Source organism: Pleurodeles waltl, chromosome 10, assembly GCF_031143425.1.
Source record: "Pleurodeles waltl isolate 20211129_DDA chromosome 10, aPleWal1.hap1.20221129, whole genome shotgun sequence".
Classification (NCBI taxonomy): domain Eukaryota; kingdom Metazoa; phylum Chordata; class Amphibia; order Caudata; family Salamandridae; genus Pleurodeles; species Pleurodeles waltl.
In genome coordinates, this window is record NC_090449.1 from 593325438 (window position 1) to 593348826 (window position 23389).

General features: G+C 44.2%; 1 protein-coding gene across 2 annotated transcripts in view; it reads left to right on the forward strand.

The window, feature by feature from the left end:
• The window catches only part of CRHR2 (corticotropin releasing hormone receptor 2), a 1806030-nt gene that overhangs the window by 1343865 nt on the left and 438776 nt on the right, over positions 1–23389 (forward strand). For both annotated transcript variants that reach the window (XM_069211048.1, XM_069211050.1), the window contains one exon: positions 11627–11780. In XM_069211048.1, the coding sequence (XP_069067149.1) occupies positions 11627–11780 (154 nt within the window). The remainder of the gene's footprint in view (positions 1–11626; positions 11781–23389) is intronic.

The following is a 23389-nucleotide window of genomic DNA, read 5'->3' on the forward strand; positions in this document are numbered from 1 at the left end:
AGCCTGACTGCTTGATGCCAAGCTATCAAAACGTTAAGCAAAGGTTTAATTTAGTGACTTTGGTGGTTCACCCTCACAAGGATTGTGGTTGTTGCCTGACTGGGACTTCCACCCCTCTCAACCAAAACTACAATTTTTTACACAGTGCATATTGTCTAAAAGTGTTTAAGAAAATGTTGCACGCCTGCATTCATTTTTGCACATTTCTTCAGGCTGGAGGACAGGCATTACAAAGAACGAATGATGCTCAAGCAAATAAAATTAAGGGAGATCCAAATATTTTGCACTTTTAGTACTAATATATAGCCAAATTTACTAACTGAAAAATAATAACACTTAAAAATGTATGTGCATACACACCTCTATCATTAATGCAACTATTCTATTCTATTAAGCACTAGACATTAATCCTAAGTAGCATCATATAGATCACTAGTTGGACTTTTTTCCTTACGCAGGGACATCCCCAGTCTTTTTGCCTCCTTCCTCCTGGTTTTTCTGACCTCTTGCTGTTGGCTCTAGGACTCTGAGCACTTTATCACTGCTGACCAGTGCTAAAGTGCAGGTGCTCTTCCATCTAAAGTTGGTATGATTTGCTTATACCTATTTGGCATATTTAATTTACCTATAAGTCCCTTGTACAGTGGTATCTCTATACCTGGGGCCTGTAAATTAAATACTACTAGTGGGCCTGCAGCGCTGCTTGCGCCACCCACTGAAGTAGACTTTCAAACCTGTCTCAGGCCTGCTAGCGCAGGGGCTGTGTGCGCAGTTTTCTGCCACAGGGACCTGGCATCTAAATTTACTTGCCAGGCCCAGAACTCCCCTTTTACTACATGTAAGTCACCCCTAAGGTACGCCCTAGCTAGCCCTATGGGCAGGGTGCCATGTATGTAGAAGGCAGGACATGTGCCAGGTTGCGTGGCCTGTCCTGGTATTGACAAACAGCCTAACTTGCTGTCTCACTGCTGTGAGTGCTGCCTACTCATAGGATTGCATTAGAAATGCCCTGCCTTATGTGTAAGGGGTATTGTCTGATTTATGAGGGGTAGCGTAGGCGTGTTTGGTATGGTTGTGATGGTGATAATAAATGCTGCTTACTGGTGTGGGTGTATTTTTTATTACTATCACAGAAATGCCACTTCTAGAATGTGCACATTTATCTGTGCTTATGACTCTGGTGTTTTGCAGCTTGACTCCAATCCACGTCTGGGCAGAGTGACAGTTGGGGCTTTGTGCATACTTTTCAGACAGCCTGTACACAGGGAGGGTGGAGGTGTCACAGAGGTGCATCTGCATACTGAATAGTCTTCCGGGCTGAGAGAAGGGAGAGGCGGGGCACACCTACATTTGTAAAGGCTGTGCCCTGGCCTCACACAATAGGGTCGTTAACCCCCCACTGATGTTTGGAGCCTGTGCTGAAAGGAGAGAGGGGGCACTCCCAGAACCAGTTGTAACTGGCTGGAACCTCCTCTCCCTACCATTGCAAAAACATTGTAAGGACTGAGTATAAGTACAGGGGAATTTTCCCCACAATTTGGAGACTCTTGAAACATCCTGGAACTGGACACAGAAATGCTGGAAGGACTCACCAGGGACCACCATGGACTGCTGCTGCTGTGCTTTCCTGTGACCTGCTTGGTCACTGTGAAGGACTTGCCACTTGCTGCCTTTCCCTTGTGCTGGCCTGTTGCTGGGCCCCTCCACCTGTGGACCTTTTCTTAAACCTCTGCTCCCCAGGGGCAGGGTCCTGTGGCCCCTGTCCCTGCAGTGAACCTGAAGCATGAGGCGTGCTTCACTGGGTGCCTAAACTAGTGCTTAGGAAAGCGCTCCTTGGGGGATTTCCCTAGCGCTTGGAAGCGCTCCCTCTTACAGGTGCCTGGCGCTTTCCAAACCATTTCTTTGTTGCTGCAGATAAAACAAAAACACGAGACCCGGGCTTCAGTGGTGGCTTAAGCGCTTTGTACAAGCGTGCCTGGTGCCCGAGATCACCGCTGCAGCCCGGGGAGCTGTGTCTACGAAGCGTGAGGGAACGTGCTGTCTAGTGCCCTCTGGTCACAAAGAAAATCCTTTCTGATGATCGCGGAGCAGGCGTTCTCCTAGGGGTGTCCCCGGGGCGAGGTCCGCTCTTTAGAGCTCCCCCGAGGCACCGGAAGAACCTGCCTTGGGCCAGAGCCTCATCGGTGAGCAGGGAGGAGAAGAGGACGCCTCTCCCTCACCTGCCGAACCCTCAGAAGGCTTCGGTTGTACTGTGGGTGGGACAGCAGCCTCATCGGAGGTTCGCCCATGCCACAGATTCTTCGAGGGCCAGCATTCCCTGTAGAGGTTCCCCCCCACAGTGGAGGGCCAGTACAGGCACGGGGGAGACCCTCGGAGATCATGGGCCCCTGGAGGGGCCCATTACAAAGTCGGAGGGGGTGCGTGGCACCACCCTCCTCCCCTATTATTGGGAGGATGTTGGCCCCCCTTGTGAGGGCCGGTTGAGGCCCGGGGGGCCCCTAGTATTCACAGGTCCCCGAAGGGGCCTGTGCACAAAACAGAGGAGGTGCGTGCGGCACTCCCCTTGCCTAAGGTTAAGGGAGGCCCCCGTTTTGCGCAGAGGAGCGCCGGGGGCCCCATTTTTCACCTTCTTCATTTGTTTGGCACTGGAGGTGCCTTCATCTTCAACCAGGTACTCCTAAGTGACAATATATATACCAAAAGTTCTTGTTAGAGACTTTATTGCATTATATGTTGCCTACCTCGTTTGTGATGTTTTTATACATGTGTGCAAATGTTCCTCTTATGGACATGCATGCTAATATGTTTTTCTAACTTGCCATTTTGTTTTCTAATTTTCCCACTAGGGGCATTTTATGATATTCTTATGACAAGTGCTTTGGTGTAATAATGTGTTTCCTGACTACTGCTTATGTTGCAGAATACTGAGTAACCTATGTGTTATGTGTGACTACTGCTAATTTGCAGAGTAACTAATGTGTAACGTTCTGACAACTGCTAAGGTAGCAGGATAGTACTGATATGTGATGTTTGGTCTAATAATTGCGTTGTGTACAATACAGTATATTTTCATATATTCTGGTGCTGTGTTTCCTTTGTGGTGGCGATATTGCGTCACATGTGTTGTTTGTGCTGTGCAAACGCTTTACACATTGCCTCTGGGATAGGCCTGCTCGTGCCAAGCTACCGAGGGGGTGAGCAGGGGTTATCTTGGACGTGTAACTCCCTTGCCCTGACTAGAGTGGATAGGTTCTGCCTGGCTGAGCTGCATACCCTAGCCAACCAGAAACCCCATTTCTAACAGTATTCAAATGTGCAAGAACCGGGCATTAAGCATTCATAGGTCACATACATAGTTTCTGGAGCTCTTATAGTGTTCTTGAAGAAGATTTGGGGACCAATGTTCAGGTAGTTATCATTTTCATTAAACTGGGTTACAGGCTAAAGTAAATAGTTTGGTACACAAATAACCCACCAGCTTCCTGCCCACCCTCCTCAACCAGATGAACTAATCATCCACAGATAGTACACTGTCATAGCCAACATTTGAACACAGACCATAATTCGCGCTCACTAGTTCAGCATAGAACATGGAAAGCACACAAGGTGAGTCACTCAACAGCTCTGATTTGAAGTAAGACAAAGCCTCTGCCAAGTCATTTATTATGCAAAAGTCATGTTACCCTGTATACAACCATGTTGTTGGGCAAAAAAGTGAAATTATTTTATATGTGAAGGAAACCCATGCACATATGTGATTACACTAATACACACTAATAGAGCTAAAACATTACAAAACAAATAAATGCAACATTGATTAAAGGCTTTTTTCATTATAGCCACTGTACAACAGCTCATTGTAATAGAAACATCACTGCTTAATATCTGAACATTGTATGCTATACCATACTACACCCATCCATTCCGCAAAACAACATCACAGAATGAGAGCTGTCGACCAAACTACATTACATCCCCCTAAACCACAAAAACGAATACTTGGATCAAGGCAATACTTATACTGTGGCGGCACTTTGGCCAGAATGGTGCTTGTACTTGGGAAGACCATCAGACAGATTTTACTGGGGCTGTGGATATGCTCTGACCAATGAGGAAGATTAACAAAGACAGGTGAATGATCTACCATATAAACTAGGAAGGATTCTGTTTGTGAAACACTTTCATCCAGGTCGGCTCTAGACAATTGAACCATTGCACTTAAAAGGCTCTGGTCTTGAAAGGCAGTGATTCAATGACCAATATGAAGGAAAAATTCTACAATGGCCTCCCACCGATACCATATGGCAATGCAGATGGGCAGTGAGATGTAGTACAGGCAGCCTAGAGTCACTCACACATCTTTGTACCATAGTGCTATTGTTTGTGCATATTCTGTGCATGGCAGTGTAGCCTTCCAGTGCAAAATACTATGCCTAGGCAAACTTTTAACATTTTCAGACATTTGATTTGTGCTATACAGTGCAGCACACATGCAATATATGAAAAGTTAGGAGAAGCTAAAGCTTAACTTTCTTTTACTTACCATTTACCAGTATTTCACTGATTAAAGGCTTTAATTTGATTTAATTCAACTCAGATTCAAGGGGCAAGGTTTGTCTCTTTCTGTTTCTGATTTGTGCTGTCTCAAAATAAGGCACCATCTCAGAGAAATATAGGCTTAACTGAATTTACTTTATGCCCTGAAGACACCTAAAATCAGGCAACCGGCTCTGCACTTTGCCAGGAAAGTCGATTATGATACAGCCCCTGTTTTAAAAGGGAAGCCCCTACTGCAGTTATTGACTGTCATGGCTGTAGACCTTAGGGTGCATGTGCTTAGAATGTCAGGGTACTGTTGTAGGAAGATGTGTTCTGTCCATCTAATTCCTCTGAATTTTTCACTTGTTAATCACCCAGGTTGCAGACCATTTACTGTGGTGGAGCCCCATAACCTGGGACTCACTCTCAGTAAAATCACAGCAAATGGACTTTGCTTGTCTAACGCCAGAGTATGCCTTTTAAGATAAGGCTGCTGCGGCGCAGCCAGGGTAAGAGACATTTGACTGGTTTCAAGTGGACGCGTGTGCACACGCAAATACATGTATGTAAGGGCTGAGCATGGGAGACTCCTGTAGTGCTCAGCCCAAGAACTCCACACAGGTAGCCTGGCGCAGAAGGGACTAGACAGGGTTGGGTATTGACCTGGGATAGACCTTATAGTGTGGGTGTACACATATATGGAAAGTCAGTGTGGTTTACAGTCTTGTCTGCAGTGACACTCTATTATACACTTATTGGTAAGGCTGCTTTAGGATACAGCTTGTCTTGGTCTACATACTCCAAAGTTGTACCGATGTACAGTGTAACCTGTGTGAAAAGAACAATTCTATAAAGTTCATAGACATATCTGTACTGCTCATGGGTCATCCAGGAATTGTCATATTTCTCTGGCTCAGCTCAGGATCAGAGCCCAAGCCTTTTGTCACCCACCTGGGCTGGGTTAATTATTTTTCTCTCCAGCAGCAGGAACAAAGGCCTCCCCCCACAAAATGTGCAATTAACAATTCGTAAGACAGCTCTTGGGAAGGATAGGGATAGAGCCAACTGCTCTGCATCATTCACCCTGCTGTCACCCTTTGCTGGAAGAGGGTCTGCCCCAGCCAACTAAACAAAGAAGGGAGCCCAGACCTCTGGACCCAAACCTAGAGGGGGGTCCTTTGAAGGTTTGCTGGGGAAGACCCTGGTAGTGATGTCAGTGAGGGGTGTAGCTGAGACCCTCAGAACAGATGTGGCAAGTGACTCTTGGATGACGCTATTCCAAAATATTCCAGAAGACTGTGCAGGGAGGTTAGGACAGAGGCGGAGAGGTGATGTGGCACCTCAGGATGGGCCAGAGGTGCATCCCAACTGGACACTCCCACCCCCACTTGAAACGTCCAGACAGGGGAGAGAGCTCTCTCTTTGGGTGTGCTTTTCTGCTGGACAGTGGAACTGGAGGCAGCCACCATGAACAATTGGAAGAAGGAACCCCCCTCACTGCCATCTGGCCTAAGGAATCTGACACTGATTGACCAGTAGGGAACTCTCCAGGACCGGGGAAGCTGGTCTCCTTACAACCCTCCGGACCAGTATGGTGGAAAAATTGGGCATCCGCTCAAGGAAGGAGAGAAGCCCAGAAGAAAAATAAAGAGAAAGGCTAGTGCAGGAAGCCAGTGAATCCAGCTTCCTGCACAGTACATCACCTTTGAGGCCAGGAAGCCTGAATGAAGTGCTCCAGGTGGCTAAGGCTTGCCACCAGGAGTCAAATGAGAACACAATTGTCCTGATCAGTCCAACAGGGTCTGAGTTATCACATTTCTTCAGATGGGTAACCCCAACATTTTTTTCCACATCAGGAGAAAAAGATCTGCTCAGAGATATTGGAACTGGGAGTGGGCGTGAGTGGGGCTCCCTCCCCCATGCTCATGAGGGCATGCGTTCCCCAAAACACAGGACAATTTTATCTTTGGGGGAGTCTGGACCCCATCTATGGGCCCCCTATGTGGCACAGTGAACGAAACAGTGAGGAAGCTCCATTGTGCTTCCCTACAAGTGCAGGAAGGGTCCCAGGACACCATCCCTGGGCCTGAGGGAAAAGAAGCTGACAAGGAAGTGCTTTCGTGCTCCCACTGCTGAAACTGTAAGGGACTCAGGACCCCATCCCTGGGCCCCAGTGAAGAGTCTGCCACGGGGGAGCTCCTTCACACTCCCCTTGCATGTTCTGGTAGGGGCCCAGTATCCCATCCCTGTGTGCCAGTGCTCATAGAAGAAGGAGGGGAGTACCCTGCACTCCTCTTGGCTGCAACACAGCTGCAGGAAAGCACAAGCGCTGGCACAGAGGAGTCTGAGCTGCAACAGAGCTGACCTAGGGGCAGCCAATGGTGGGCTCTCTGGGCTGCCCCCAAAATGAATGAGCACATGGGGGTCCCAAGAGAGGCAGGGTTCCCCCCCATAGCATGGGAAAGGAGGGCCCACACGGAAATCCATATTCAAAACAACAAGGAAAAACATATGGAAATACAGCTCTCCTTGGCTGCGAGAGAGACACTCTTCAAATATGCACAGGAATGCAGAGGACCGCCCCATAATACCCTGCAGGTTTGCCTGCATTATAACAAAGAAACCACTCTTTTGTGGCTTGTGGTGGCCCCAGGAAGGCGGGGTCACCACCAAATAACAGCTAATGTACTTAGAGTGCTGCAGGAACAGTGCAGTCTCACTCCAAAAGGAGTACCAGGGTTCCCACCCTCAAGGGTTTCCAGGTATTTCTAAGCATTCCCCAGACTGGAGCATGTACTCTACAGCTGGGAGTGCTGTGCTCTACAGAGACGAAGACTATTGATGCAGTATCTGTGGTCTGAAGGTGGTTAAAATAAGTTTTCTTGTTGCTTAAGCATTCTCTAGGAGTGAAATCTTAAAATTACACATGGGTTGTGATTATAATGGTGATGCCCTTCAGAGGCTATATTAAACTTTAGTATTTAACGCCAAAGGTTATCAAAAGTGCGTGTTGAAAACACTCCCTTGGGTTGAAGAGATATAATTGCAGATATTGTGATTATTAGAATGATGCCCTATTGGGGCCAAGTTTAAAGTGTAACATCCTCTAGGGGTGAAAGTCTATAATTGCATAGTGTTGGAAATATAAACGTGATGTCCTTTATGGGTTATGTTTAATTTGTGTTATTCATGCTAATAGCTTTGTTGAGTACACAAACCACCCGGGCATGCATAGGCATTGCCAATTGTGAATACTTTAATTAAGTAATGAATCTCACAACCACTCGTGTTCAAAGGTATTTATGCTTCATTGCCCACACTAAGGTGGTCTTTTTGACATTGATGGTAAAAACCGCCTATCGCTGCGGTGACGGATGGCAAAATACAGTCACTGCGGCTACCATCCATCTGCCATATTATGATCACTGCCGGACTTCCGCCACGAGAAGGGTGGAATTCCAGCAGTGATCATGCTGGTGGATGGTGGTAAGCTGGCGCTGCTGCCACCAGCACTGCCACGCTGGTTGAACGCTGCCAGCCATATTATGACAATTCATATGGCCTGGAGGTGTTCTGCTGGCAGGGCACTGCTGGCAGTAGCAGTGCCCCTTCCCGTTCCCTGCCGGACAACCTCCTTGCCGGACAAGGTAAGTCTGGCATCTAACAGTGGAGGGGGGTGGTAGGGTTGGGGTGTTTTGTGTTTGTGTCTGAGTGTGTGAGTGTGTGTGTGAATGAGTCTGTGTGTGTGAGTGAATGCGTGTAAGAATGGTGAAGTGAGTGCGTGTCTGCATGTCAGTGTGATTGTGTAAGAATGTGTGTCAGTATGTCTGTAAGTATGCATGTATGAATGCATGTTTACAGTGTGTGTATGAATGTGTGTATGGCAGTGTTAGTGAATGGGTGTATGCGTGGTGCGTGTGAGTATTTGTGTGTGTGTATGCAGGGAGGGGGTGTGGCGTGAGGAACGCTGTGACTTGTGGGGTGGGGGAGGGGGTGATGTGTGCATTTTTGGTTGTGGGGTCAGTTGTGTGTTCTGTGCGTGTCTGCGGGTGTGTGAGTGTATGGGGGTAGGGGTGTGTTTGTGGATCGGAGGGTTGTGGGGGTGTATTTGTGGATCGGAGGGAGTGGGGTTGTCAGTGTATCAGGGGTGGGGGATTAGTGTGTGTATGGGGGTGGGTAGGGTTGAGTTTGGATGGTGGGGGCATCAGGTGAGTGTTGGGGGGATGGGGTAGCCACCTACCAGTGACAGGGAAGGAATTCTCTGTCACCGGTAGGGCCTACCGCCATGGTTTTCATGGTGTTGCTAATGCCATGGAAACCATGGCGGTAGGCCGGCTCATACTGTCTTTGGCGGTACTATGCCGGCCGCTGGGCTCGAGATAGACATCTGTGGCCCGGCGGCTCATACTGCCATGGCGGTATGGGTGGAGAAGTGGCGGGTTGGCTGCAGCCAATCCGCCAATCTCATAATATGGGGGTATGTACCGCCAGCCTGTTGGCGGTTCTACCACCATATTAACCCCGACCGCCAGGGTCATAATGACCCCTAAGTGTGTTCATTCAAAGTTATATTTTCTGATTGCATTTAATTATAACACAGTGGTTTTGACATGTAATTTGTTGATCTAGCTCTCCCTTTGGGAGGTGAAGAGTGATTACGAAATGCCATCAAGAAGTATTTCGATCTGCTTATATATATTTGTAAATTGCTGTGTAGTACTGAGTAGTGTGTGTGTAATAAATCCACTGTTTCCTTTTTTGAAAGCACAAACCGGACAATTGTTTATTGAGTGTTATTATTGTGTATCTGTGAACGGTGATTACTAGCCCGCACATCACCTCCTTGAGTAGGCCTTGGACTTCTCCGCTTTGTTACCCTGAGTCTAGAGCTACAATGGGATGTTTCATTCCCAGTGGAGGACAAATGTGGACCCATTAGTTGTGCAGGCCACACAACAAATGAACCATTTTCTCACATCTGTACATTAAGAAAGTCTCTTTCTTTGAGACAGTGGTGTAGCAAGACACCCACGAGCCATAATGCAAACAAGGAAAATGGGTCCCTCTACCTTTTATTTAGGTAGTAAAAACTGGGGTGATGTGTGTGATACACATCCTAGGGCCCTTGTGCCACTACACTTGCTACACTGATGATAGCGATGTCCCTACTTCGAGAAACATCAGGGTAACCGATGAGGACTGCACACATTTTTGGCATAACTGTTGCTTTTTAGGTAGTAATTTTGCATGCCATCTTTGGGTGTTGACTAAGGGAGCACGTGTTCGACCCAGCACTGACCTACTTGTTGCAGCATTAGGTGGAGTGCAGTGGTCCAGGGGTGATAGCACTGGCATTTCAAATACTGCAACAAAGTGAAGAATGAGCACAAAGTTTTACTCAGCATGACGTAGTTTTGTACTTGGAGAGAACTGAACCATGGCTTCTTGAACAACCTTGATCATCTCTTACAATGTGAAACTGACACAACACTGGATGGGTCAGCATGGTTTTCAGAACTGGGTATCCTTAACCAACATCATTGTGTTCGCAACCTCATAGCATATATCCAAGATATATATGAAATACAATTTTATTTATTCTACCAGGATTAAATGAATTACTCTCTGACTTGAGAAGGCCATCTATGTCTTAGAAAGACTGAGTGCCATCTTCTGAAGCACAGCTAATAATGTGAGCCCATTCTCCAGCTGTGATAATTTTTTTAATTAGGAAGATTTAGTATAGAGGAGAGCGAGTTGTGACATATTCAAGATACAAATCAGAGCTGAATAACCAAGACAATAAAAGAGAGAAGATAATTTCCGAAGTGTAAAATGATGAGTCACATTTCGTTGACACGGTGGTCATTAAAACAGAGATGAGACCAGTGAGACACCTGTGCTTAATTTATTACTTTTGTTGGGGGCAGTGGGCATTCCAAATTTGGGTACAGGGGCTTATGTTTCTTCATCAGACTTTGACGCAGAAAAAGAGAGAGAAAGATAGCAAAGGGAAAAAGGGGGACAATAAATAAAGCAAAAGTGATGGAGGGAGAAAAGCAAGAATAAAAAAGAACCTGCAAGAGTGAACTAAAGAAATAGAAAGAATAGGAAGAATAGGGATGGAAGTAAGAGGAATGAGGTAGAATCAAGTTTCGGCTGCTGTGGTATGGACAGTCCATCCAATTGGCAGCACTAGTAGAGTGCGCATAAGAAAACCTCTGAGCCCTGGCGGTTTTTGTTTTACAAATTAAGGGGCAGATTTATAAAAAATGGTGCTGCACCAAGTGCAGCGCCACTTTCCCTGTGCCCCTTAGCACCCCCCCTACTGCCACCATATGTGCGCCGCATTTAAAATACGGTGCACCATGGTGCAGGGTAGGGGCCAATAGTGTCATTTTTTATGACGCTATTGATGTACTCTGCAGGAGTAGCGCCAAAATATTGGCGCTACTCCTGCAGAGTATATAGGGGCCCATTTTAAAGAATGAAAGCCCCTTTTAACGCCTGCTTTTGAGCAGGCGTTAAAAGTGCTGTAAAAAATGGCACAAGGAAATCTCATAGATTTCCCTGCGCCATTTTTCTGGCTCCCCTAACGGGGGAACGCCCCCTCTGCATACATTATGCCTGGTGCAGGCATAATATAGCACAAAGGGTTACAGAGTGGCGCAATGCATGCATTGCACCACTCTGTAAATACGGCGCAGGGATTTTGGCCTGCTTGGGCCACATTAGCATCAAAATAAATTACGTTAATATGGCAAAAGGTGGCGCTAGGGGCCTATAAATATGCCTCTAAGTATTGTTGCACATGCGGTTTGAAGACATAGAATAGCAAGCTTTTTTATGGATTGAAGAGCATAGCTCTCCCTTTAAGATGTGTGGGGGAATCATTCCATTTCCCCTCTGTCATTGAATAGAAAGAATATCTCATTGTTCTATGGGATCAGCCCCTTGCATCGTCACAAATGAAGGTAGAACTTGATTTAGTATAACAGTTTGATTTGTTTTGTGAATAGAATCTTATTAAAGGCTTCCCTGTGTCCAATTTTTATTGTACTGAATTAAAGCGTGTTTTGTTTTGCAGGCATGGTGTCGATGTATCACCACTATTTACAATTACTTTGTGGTGACCAATTTCTTTTGGATGTTTGTGGAGGGATGCTACTTACATACTGCTATCGTGATGACCTATTCTACAGATAAACTGAGAAAATGGGTCTTCCTCTTCATAGGATGGTGTAAGTCTGCCTTTCATTAGCACTCTGATTGTATTGTTAGCTTGTTCCCTGGTGGCATATATATTTAAAGGAAAACATACAAAGACAAATCTCAAAATGTAGGATTTTTTTCTGGAAGGCTCAGTTAAGAGTAGAAAATGTATATTTATGTGCTATGGTCAAGTTTGGATAAAACCTGTCCAGGAACCTCTCAAAGACAATACTTCCTGTTTCCAAAGGCAATCCTGTATCTCTCCCTTGAAAGCTTGGTCTTTTGGAAACTGTGGGGAGATGTAGAGCACAATCCTTCAAACAGCAGGGTCCAGTTTAGAGATAGTGACACATAAATGCCCAAATCAAAGTTTTATATAAGTAGTAACGTGTTAACTAGAAACCGAAATAAAAAGGCAACAAAACCAGAAAGTAAGGCCCATATTTATACTTTTTTTTCCGCTTTTACGTCACAAATGACGCAAATGCGGCGCTAAAAAAGTATAAATATGGGCCTAAATATCAAAACACAGTTACCATCACAAGGGGTGGAGTTATATCTAAGAACAAGCACATAAATGAGATTTCAGTTTTTAGGGAAATAGCATGCAGGGTTTGATGTTTCTATGCTTAATACTGCATGTTTTCCCCCGTCCGCTTTCAGACGAAGATTTCAGCTGCTTTCAGCAGCCAATATGTTAATGTCAAAAAACTAAATTTGTCATCAAATGGGCTCAGCAACTCCTGGTGACAGGGCCATAGGAGTTTAAGTGTCACTCGCAGTGAGGGCATAAGTCACCTTGTAGAACTTCCAACCGGGTAACTCCTCCAACAGTTAGTGAAGTTCTCTTCAATCACGTCTAACAGTACATATGCACATTAGAATATTTGACTTTGTATTTGTTCCACCAGTGAGACTCTATCCGCTGTATTGAAACAAATTTGCATTTGTAATGAATAATTTCTCATCTTTGTGTCGTTTGTATTTTGTCCATGAACTGTCTCTTGTCTTTCGTAAAACGTTCTGACACCAGTCAGCCCTGGTATGCACAGTATAAAACTGCAATTAATTAGAATAAATAAATAAGTATGGCACGCCCATGAACAAGCTTGGTTGGATAAAACTAGAAGCAAGCACCAGTAAAACATTTTAAATGTATAGCTTTTGAATTGGTGCCTTCAATGCAACAAACTCGTCGGAGATGGCATCATCATGTTATCTGGTTACCTAGTTTAGAATGAATCCTGGGAAGTCATGAAAAAAACATTAATGGACTTACAACTTGCAGATGACGGTGAAATTTCTTTGTGAGTTCTTTGCTATCCCATCAGGCCGGTAGGTGTGGAAAAGGCATGGATTGATGCTTGTGTCCTAACTCTTTCTTCTGGCTTGAGTCCACATCTGTAGCGAATGTGCAAGGGAGCTACCCCAGGTCTCTGGACATGGGCTGGCAGCAATTCACAACTACAAGCTTCTTCACGCAAGTGATGGAGATGGTGGTCTTCACACAATGCAGCTATCCCATCTTGGATGTGGTAGTGTCTAGAAAGTGGTCAAATCTATAAAGATGGTACAGAGAATTCACAATTATACCTGATAACCAGCCCACCAGAATAGATGCATGCCATGTTATGTGTAGTATTCACCCAAAGTGAGGATAAAACGAACCAGAATGTAAAATTGAGGAAAGATAGTAATAGGGAATGTGAAATTGCATTTTATGAACTGCTTATATCACCAACAGCATTGTTGATATTTTTTTTAGGCAAAATGCACTATTCGTTGTGTATTTCCCCAAACTTTACTGTTGCAAGCAAACTCCAACTCCCTTTTAGTGGACCAGTCTTGATTCTGCACTATCAAAGTATTTTAATATTTCAGGAGTGCCTCTTCATTACCTGTGGGTTTCTAACAAAATGTATGTCTAAATAATTCTGCAAAAATATCTGTTAGCACTATTTAACAAGCATTTGCAATCAATGGGTCTTGCTTTTTCTCGAGTTAGAATTGTTAACGTAGTAAATTCATAATTAGATTTTTTTTGCCACCTAAATAGAAAATGAAAAGTAAAACAGTTGACATAAGCGAGCCGATTGAAAGTGCCACAGCCGCCATGAGCATGAGCATGAAGCAGAGACACAAAAAGAAAACAAAGTTCGCTCATAGTCAAACATATCGGCAAATGTGCAATTATCCAGTTAAGAGGGTCGATGGCCAAGGCGGTAACAAAACTGCCCCAAGGAGGGCCAAACGTAAAGCATGTACCAAGGATACCAAAGGATTTTTGAAAGGCAAGCCCATGAGCGGGTGATAGTGATGGATGTGTAGTGGGCATGGTTAAAAGCCCAAAGATGGACTACAACATATCAGAGCCCTTGCACGTTTGACCTACAAATTTCTCATGAGAGATCTGCCTAAAACTCCCCTTGAGGAAGTCGGTTTATTTATTTTGCTGCTTGCCCTGTGCAATTTGGGGTAGTATTTACTGCCCAGAACTTTCAATGATTACCAATCGCAGATAGTAACTACGTGTTTGTGCAGGTGGGGCTCGCTGTGGAAACCATACCACTCCGTCTCAATTTTCATCTTATTTTATATAAAATTGCAAGGTTGTCTGATTCTGACATTGTAAATTATTAATGTGCTGATTTACAGAAGCTTAATATGTGAAACATCATAAATTGGAATTGATTTGATTCGAAAAAATGCATGTGTTTATATAAAAGATACCGAAGATAATTTTCATGGGTGTGCTTTTTCAAATGTTTAGTTTGTTTCTGAGACAATAAGGTACTACTAAAAACAGTTATGGGTCAATCAGCTAAGATGCCAGTCACACCACATTACACCGCACCTGTGTAATATCTTAAATTATCCTGCAATTTGCTACAGCTGTGGACCCAGAATTACACAGAGGAGTGTTGATGGTGAGATGCTGAGGGTGAATACTTGTGTTGTGAGTGAGACCTGCCACAACTCACCTGGGTCGTCCTTGGACCTGAATGAACACCTGAAGGACACCTTTTGGACACCTGTTTGACACCAGTTGAACGCCTGGCTGGGATGGCTTAGTCCACCTCATCCTAGTATGTGGAGGCTGCGTCTGCCATAGAGAAGATGGAAGGGGACTGACAGATTAATTTAGCATGAATGAGGCTTTAACCGAAACAGTGGCCTACAGACAGCCACTTGGAATGTGGTGAAGAGGCAGACACACACACACAGCTTAGTGGGCCCCTATATATGAAGATTGTCTCGGTGTGGTGTCAGAGGCTGAGTTGGGAAAAGATTAGAAAAGACTGAAAGTGGTGGCACACAGCTGGACTCTTGGTCTGCTGGTTTCTATAACCGGCTGGGGTCTGCTTCTTCTTCCCTTTGTCTCTGCCCCAAATGGACTGTAGAGGGGCTAGCATGCTCTGAAGGAGGCAAGGGAATCCCTCCAGGGAATCAAGGAGGCTGTCGAGCCCTCTTATGTCCACACCAATGGAGACAGAAGTAATTCCATCATGTACCACATAGAGGCACAGTTGGGCAGCATGGAAGCTGCTGTGCCACATCAGTGGAGTAGCTGGGCTTTCGGGGAGAAGCATATCTGCCTTGATGTTTGCTGCTCCTAGAGCCGTTGTTATCCCTAAATTATATGTTGGATATTGGATGGTGATGGGTTTGCTTTATAGTGCCTGTGTCAATAGGAATCTCTGCACACCTCCTGAAGAGACTACAGAGAATACAAACACAGGTGATTTGCCACACTTTATATATCCTGATTGATTGATTGATTGATTAACAAAATCAAAAGAGGAACATTTTTTAAAACAGCTAAGTGGCTACACCCTGACACACTCCTGCTACAGGAAGCCTACTTAGTAGGTAGTAAATGTGCAATATGTTTCTTCGTAGGCATTCCATGTCAGCTTTACTAATGGGTCTAGAAGCACTGCCATATTAATCTGGAATCACATTTCTTTTCAACTATTCAAGAAATGGATTGACACTAGTGGGAGATGTTTGGCTGGTAGTGGGACAATTTATAGCAGGCCTCAGTCCTTGATAAGTGTGTATTCCACCATTGTTTAACGGCAACCGTTGTGGCAGACTTAGGTTCACTACTAGCGGCAATCTCAACTGGTTTTTGTGTCTGGGAGGGGATTTAAATGAGGTAACTGACTAGATGCTGGGCAGGACAGGGGCAGAGGGTCCTACTCACTAGGTTCTACCATGCTCACTAGATTTCTAGAGGACTTCTGGGCAGTAGAGCCCGTATTTATACTTTTTTTTGCGCCGCATTTGCGCCGCTTTTTGGCGCCAAACGGCGCAAACCTACAAAATACAATGGCATTTTGCAAGTTTGCGCCGTTTTTGCGTCAAAAAACGACGCAAATGCGGCGCAAAAAAAGTATAAATACGGGCCGATGTCTGCCACACATTTCATCTAGCTGAGCATTGTTACACATTCTTTCCAAGGGCCTGCAAAACCTTCTTGAGATTGGACTATCTCCTGATGTCAACTTTGCATTTTCACTGGGTATCTAATGGATGTATATTGATCCGCAACTTGTCATACAATTTGTTGGTTGTGTTGATGGTCAGAAAGGGGTGGGGAGATGGAAACCATGCCTTGTGCTTGTGCAAATGGTGGCTGACTGACATGAACTGCAGCTAGTATTTACCAAAAAGCTAGACAAATAAAGAGTACTCTGGAAGGCTGTCAAGGGCTCTGTAAGAGGCAACCTTATCAGTTATTTGTCAGGCAGGCTCCATAGTTGACAGCAAAAGGTGGCAAATATAGAGTGCCAACTCCTAGATTTAGAGTTGGGGTATCTCGAGTCTTATACTCAGCCATGCAATTCAATACTACTCACACTAAAACAGTGTTTCAACAGATCCTGACCAAGAAAACTAAGGAGGCGTAGTTCCCTTCTCAGAGATACATATATCATTGGGGCAACAAAGCCAACAAGGCATTGTACTAGCTGTGTTGTAATGTGGATAAAAGGGGTCAGATCACAAAAATAACTGATCAGCAGTGCTGTACAATCATGTGTAGCCTTGATATTACTCAGACTTTTGCCTCCTATTACTCTCCATTGTACCCACAGAATGATATCTCCACGTCTGTAGTTCTGAGACGTTTTTTGGATAACTTCCATTGAGAAAGCATATCATTCACTAGTTATCAATTTCCCAGATACTTCTGACCAACAGAGGCAGGCTTGTGAGGGGAAGCAGCAGGCATTGTCAGATGTTGAATGGCAGGAAAGTAGAATGGCGCCTATGGTGAGAGCCATTGTGGCACAGTTTTGTTTCATTCAACTGAAATATCTCCACTACATAGAATTATTATTATTATCCCTTCTACACTCTGTCTTTGATGTACAGCCCTGAATGAGGACCTTGTGCACAAATATGGTACAGTAGTAAAATTTAGCCATTCTCGATGGGAATTCTGGCCACCTTGAGTCAAATATTGGGGTGGAGTTAGCCCATTGAGTCTTTAAGGGCCTTGCTGCATTGGTCTGCCAGGACTCCAACAAATATGAGATGGCACTGGCCTTGCTGGATCTATTAATTGCAAAGCGAGACATGCTAGCTATTGGGGAATTCCCAAGTCTCTGTTGCTTGAGGCTTGGTGGAGGGGGCTGGACCAATGTATACCCTTGGAGTTGCTGATATACAAAGTGAGGGTTTGCCCATTAGTCCTGAGATAAAGGAGCCAGATTTGGAAAAGAGGAAATTATTTTTTTCCAACAGTTGCAAGTGAATTGTCCATCTCCAGAATGAGAACGTCAGTATGCCATTTCTCCATTCCCAGGAGATGAGGCTTTCTGGTGAAGACCGTGCCGAGGAAGGTGGATGTGTTGGTAATGCAACTGGTTTCATCTTTTATAAAAGTCCAGTGCTCTAGAGCACTAAAAAGTGGTGTCCTAGGCAATGGAAATTAAAGTGTAGAAATCAAGAGATATTCTTGTTGATCATGCATGGCTGTGCATAAATGTCTGTTATTTCTTCAGCTATGACAAATAAGAGATGAAAGATCTGTACAATACATGAAATGGGCAATGATATAAAATAATATACCTTTGAAAGCAAAACGTGTACATTTCAACTCATTTAAAAAACTTCCATTCTGGTTTTGCAGCTACTGGTGCATGTTTTTCTGTTATGGTACTGAAGATAACTTACAGATATTCTAGGGCAGTGGATCCCAGCCTGTAGTCTGGGGAACCCCGGGGGTTCGCAAAGCCTCCTCAGGGTGTCCGCGGCTGATTAGAAAATTAAATAACATTAACAGATCGGGTCCCCAGCTTTCAGTAATGACTCAGTAGCGGGTCCCCGGATTACAATAATGATTTAGTGGGGGTCCCCGGGTCCAGTAATGATAAAGTGAGGGTCCACAGATGTCAAAAAGTTGGGAACCACTGTTTTAGAGCAATGCAGTGCACACCTGAAATGTCTTTTACTTTGATGAAACATACAAAAGCAATAAACGTTCAAATTCAATCCAAAATTGATTTTCACTTTTTCAGAGTTTCTGTTGCGACTAAACATACTCTTTCTTAAAACGTTTCTGGAAAAACAACCCGTTTTGGAGAGTTTGGAGTGTCTGACATATTATAGCTAGAAGGCTAAAAAAATCGTCAAACCTTTTGATTTCCATAGAAATCAATTACATTTGGGAGAGATTACAATTTCACGAGAAAAAAAATAGTTAATTTTAAATTGCATGTTTTTACTAGACTTGAGGCGTGTTGCCTCTGTGTAAGAAAAAGCTACACTGTTAAATTGCTGGTAGGTGCAGATGTGTAGAAATATTGCACTGTATCTGTTTTATTCCGAGAAAATGATGAGATTCTTTATAAATATTCTTCTTTAAGTAATGTTGCATTGCTTTGATGAAAAGTAATCGTGCAGAATTTAATTTAAAATGATTGCTTCATCTTTTGAAAAAGCAATGAAGGAAGCTAAGTCCCTCCTATACATTAAAAACCGATATTTATTCTAGTGGGCGCTCCAAACAGCAGCTTGCTTAGAGAAATATTTTACGTCACGCTCTCTAGACTAACATTCTTAACACTAATGCCGAGATTTATCAAAGCTAAGTGCTGGCGTTCTAAAGCTGATGTAATCCTTAAACCAAACGTTTGTGCCGTAGGTAATCTTCTTAGCTGCGTATCAATGCTGCTTTAGATGCAGCCTGTCAGTGTGAAAGGGCGCTGTGATGCCCAGTGAATGGCATTTACCCAGAGGCTACTGATGGAGATTCAGAGTGGTGTGGGGCCTTTAGCTAACTTCAGAGCGCCTGAGCTTCTCAAAGGAAATCCGAAGGAGTTATCCTCCAAAGAAATGTTTGAACAAAATGCGACTAAACCGTGCATTTTAGAACACAATTTTCCAGCGAATTTGTTAGAAATTAAATTGTTAGAAAGGATTTACGTGTTTTTTTACCGTGACACTAAGGAAACGTTTTATTAGTTCATGGTTTGCAAAGCGAGCTCAGGCTGTGAATTTGGGAGTATGGATGACACTCGTCTCACAATTAAGCCAAACATTTTAAACAGAAAGAATCCAAGATTTGTTCTCGCACTGGTGAGCAGCACAACAGCAACATCAATCAACTTTCAAGCGCTAAAGAGAGTTTGACCAAAAGTTGATGTGAGCATAGGGTCAAAATACATTGCATCCCGGTGCATGAAATCTTGTTCATGCACGCCGATCTGAGAATTCAGGACAGAAATAATACCAACACATATTGGCACAAATGATAATCCATACCTGCAAAAAAGATACAAAGCAGCATGATTGAGCATGTGTTCAAACTATTTTAAAAAAAGGGTGAAATTACTTTAAGTGTAAGCAATTTGTGCTATTTTTCAAACCTAAGCACACCAGAAAACTCTCTGGTTCCCCTCAAAAGCCACAATGGATGTTACAATATGCACACAAGCACTGCGACCACTTTTAATGTTCACGAATGAAGACAAAAGAGTTTGCACAGTAGAAAAAAACAACTAAGTGTAGCTAGCAGGTTGGGAAACCTGCGGAGATTTGCCAATGGTATTACATTTTACACTCACTTTAACCATCGATGGGTAGACTGCATGTTAATGCCAGCTCACATTAAATTATCTGTTGTACTCCAGCTGCTGACTTTAGGCTCTGTCTAGAGCATATGATCTGAAGTATGAGTGGCCTCACAAAGTGCACAATCTTCATTCTTGCCACATATGTTGAAGGCAACCCTATCCATCACACAACAGCACATCAAGGTTCCCAAACCAGGCTCCAAACAGCAAGCAGTCAAAGCTTCTTTCCTTTGCCACCTTCCCACCTGTCCTAGCTCTTGACTTCATGCATGTTACCTTGGCTACATGAGCTGACATATGCACACATATACAGAAACCACAAAAAGACTCAATAAATCCACAGGCTATCTGTGACACCAAATACTGCTTCAACAAATTTGTGGCCAAGTGGTCAGGTAGTACACATGACTCATACACATTCAGACACTGTATTGTCAATCAATGGCTTGAAAATGGGCTATAGACAAGGACTGCTAGAAGATGTATATGACATACATGCCATCGGTACGCACGTGAAGATAACAAGCCAAAGGCAATGAGAGCCCCTACTATTGGTTACACCTAGAGACCTAACTGATGGCGCCTTATGCAGACATGAAAAGCCCAGCAAAGAAGTAATCAAAACAGCATCCTGTATGCTATGTGATAATTGAATGGTGTTCTAGCATACTCAAATCCAGAGTTCTGTTGCCTTTAGCTGTCTGGGGTTAAAATTCTTTACTCTCTCAAGATATTCTCTCAGGGCTGAACTGAGGAACCAAAAGCAGCCTTGGCAAAAGTGCTCACACCAGCCCTGCCTCCTTCATCTCCTTGCGCTCTTGCTTTAGCTCCAGTCTCTCTCCTTCTGTTGTCTCTCACTTCAATCCTCTCTGATCGCTTTCTCCTCATCTTTCCCTTCATTGCTTCTTTTTCACTCTCTCAATCTGCGTGTGTTGCGTTTTACCTTGGGGGCTGCGGAAAGTGTCAGAGGCATCAGGAGCAGTCCTGGTTGTTCAAAACCGGCTCCCAGAGGCTTCAGCTCATTGGGGAAAAAGCCCTATGGAATAAATTAAAAGGCCTGTCTGCCACTTTGTCCCAGGATTGCCTGTGACATAATTTGGATTAAAATGCCTAAATGCCAAAGTTGTTACAAGCAGTGCAAATAACAATCATATTATTTGACATGCTTCGATAAATTTCCGGCAAGTATACACCTATTCCTTTCTTTTCTAGTTCCCACTTCCAGTAAAGATCCCACACGGTCTATTTCAAGAATGATAGTCTACATGTTTGCATTTATGAGCGCATTATGTATATTGTAGTGCTGGTATCGTAGTTGTGTTGTTGACTAGCATTCAGGGCTTGCACTGGCTCATGATTTAGGCAGCATATGAGGGCATTAAGGGGCATGTGTCGACCCATGGTAGCTTTGCTTGACCACTAAAGGCAAATTAATGATAGCGACTGGACAATGGCTCTGCATAATTGGACATTGACGAACATCGGATGGGGTATATCAGGAGGAATGATGGCATTGGCTGCAATTTAAAGCGTTGTCTGAGCACATGATGGCAACAGCTAGTGTGTATTTATTTACTCAATAAAAAGAAATATATTTGAAAGAGAGGAATCGTGCTTACTTAAAATGACTCCGAAGCATTTCAGAACACATTTAATGTATTTGCAGAAAATTACATGGTGATATTTGCTCAGAAATGCACTTATTTGTAATATTCAAAAGGTATTGTTTGGTGACTAAATGGGTATATTTTTAATAAAAATGAAGTTACAATTGTGGGACAAATCACTTCCTGATTTGCTGGGGGTACATGAGCCGTGCGTTCTCCACAGGGAAAATGTTTTTTCTTCAGAGGGAGGAAAAACTATGGGGCATATTTATACTTTGTTTGTGCCGGATTTGTGTAAAACCATATTTATATTTTGATGCTAGACCCGTCTAGAGTCAAAATATTGGATTTAACAGAATTTTTTGCCTGTGGAAAACTACCTTGCGTCAATGAGATGCAAAAAATTACTCTAATGCCTTTGCGGCTTATTTATCCTCCCATGCAAAAATCATGCACGGGAGGAGGAGGGCCTTAAATAATGGCACTAAGCCTGTTTAGCGCCATTATTTAATGCCTGGGTCAGGGCAGGCGTTATGGGACCTCTGGACCATTTTCTATGGTCAGAGGCCATGGAAACAGCCCACAGGTGCTCTTCCTGGCACCCAGTGACACCCCCACCCACCCAGAGGACACCCAAGGATGGGGGGACCCATCCCAGGTAAGTCCAGGAAAGTTTTTTTTTTAAAGTACCATGGGGGGGGGCCTAACTTGGGCCCCCCAACATGGCACTGTGCCCTTTGGCGATGCCCAGAGGACACAAGTCCACTGGGCATGGCCATTGGGCAGGGGGGGATGACTCCTGTCTCTAATAAGACAGGAGTCATGTCCATGGGGGTTGTGCATCAAAAAATGACTCTAGTCAGGTTAGAGTCATTTTTCTGACTCTAAACTGACTAGCTCCATTCTTTGATGCACAACCTCCTGTTTCCCCTACGCCTCTCCCACCCGGTTAGCGTCAATACTTATGACGCTAACTGGCACTTACTGCCGGCCAGTGTCATTCCTTAAATATGACTCCCGGCTGGCGTCCAGGAATGGCGCTAGCTGGCGTTAAACTTTTTGACGCAAGCCTGCGCTAATGTAGGTTTGCATCAAAAAGTATAAATCATGGCCTATGTGTTTGCAAGGAGTGACCCACTCCCAGTCTTGGTGGGCATCTGTGCTGTGGAGAGCTCTCCCTGAGCCAGTAGTAACTGTTCTAAAATGTCTCCTTGCATTCCCAGAAGTATACCAGGTAAACTGGCCCTTATGGGGTTTTTCAGCCGTGCTATCATTTGTGCAATTGAATAAAAACTAGAAAAATATACAAAGTAGAGGTGTCAATTTCCACATGTGCTATGCACTCAGACCTATGAACCTACTTAGTCTAATCTCTATCGATGGAATTTTTGCACCTTCCAAAATCGCTCCAACATGATCACTGTGAGTGAGGCATATCAAAAAGGTGTTTGTTAGACTTGGCATCCTTGGCGTGGTCTCCCTTAACTTTTTGCCTCTGTTTCCAAGGTTGTTGATGTGTGCTGGACTCTGTTTGTGCTGTTTTTTGTTACTCTGGGCACTTTAGCACTGCTATCCAGTGCTAACATGCAAGTGCTCCTATGTATGTGTATGTTATTGGCTTTCCATGATTGGCATATTTGATTTACTGGTAAGTCCCTAGTACATTGCACTAAAGGTGCCCAGGGCCTGTAAATCAAATGCTACTAGTGGACCTTCAGTACTGGTCGTGTCACCCACAAGTAGCCCTGTAAATATGTCTCTGACCTGCTACTGCAGTGTCTGTGTGTGCAGTTTTAAACTGCCAATTCAACTTGATAAGTGTACCCACTTGCCAGGCCTAAACCTTCCCTTTTTATACATGTAAGGCACCCTTAAGGTAGGCCCTATGTAGCCCCATGGTCTGGGTGCAGTGTATGTTGAAGGTGGGAAATGTACTTATGTGTTTTA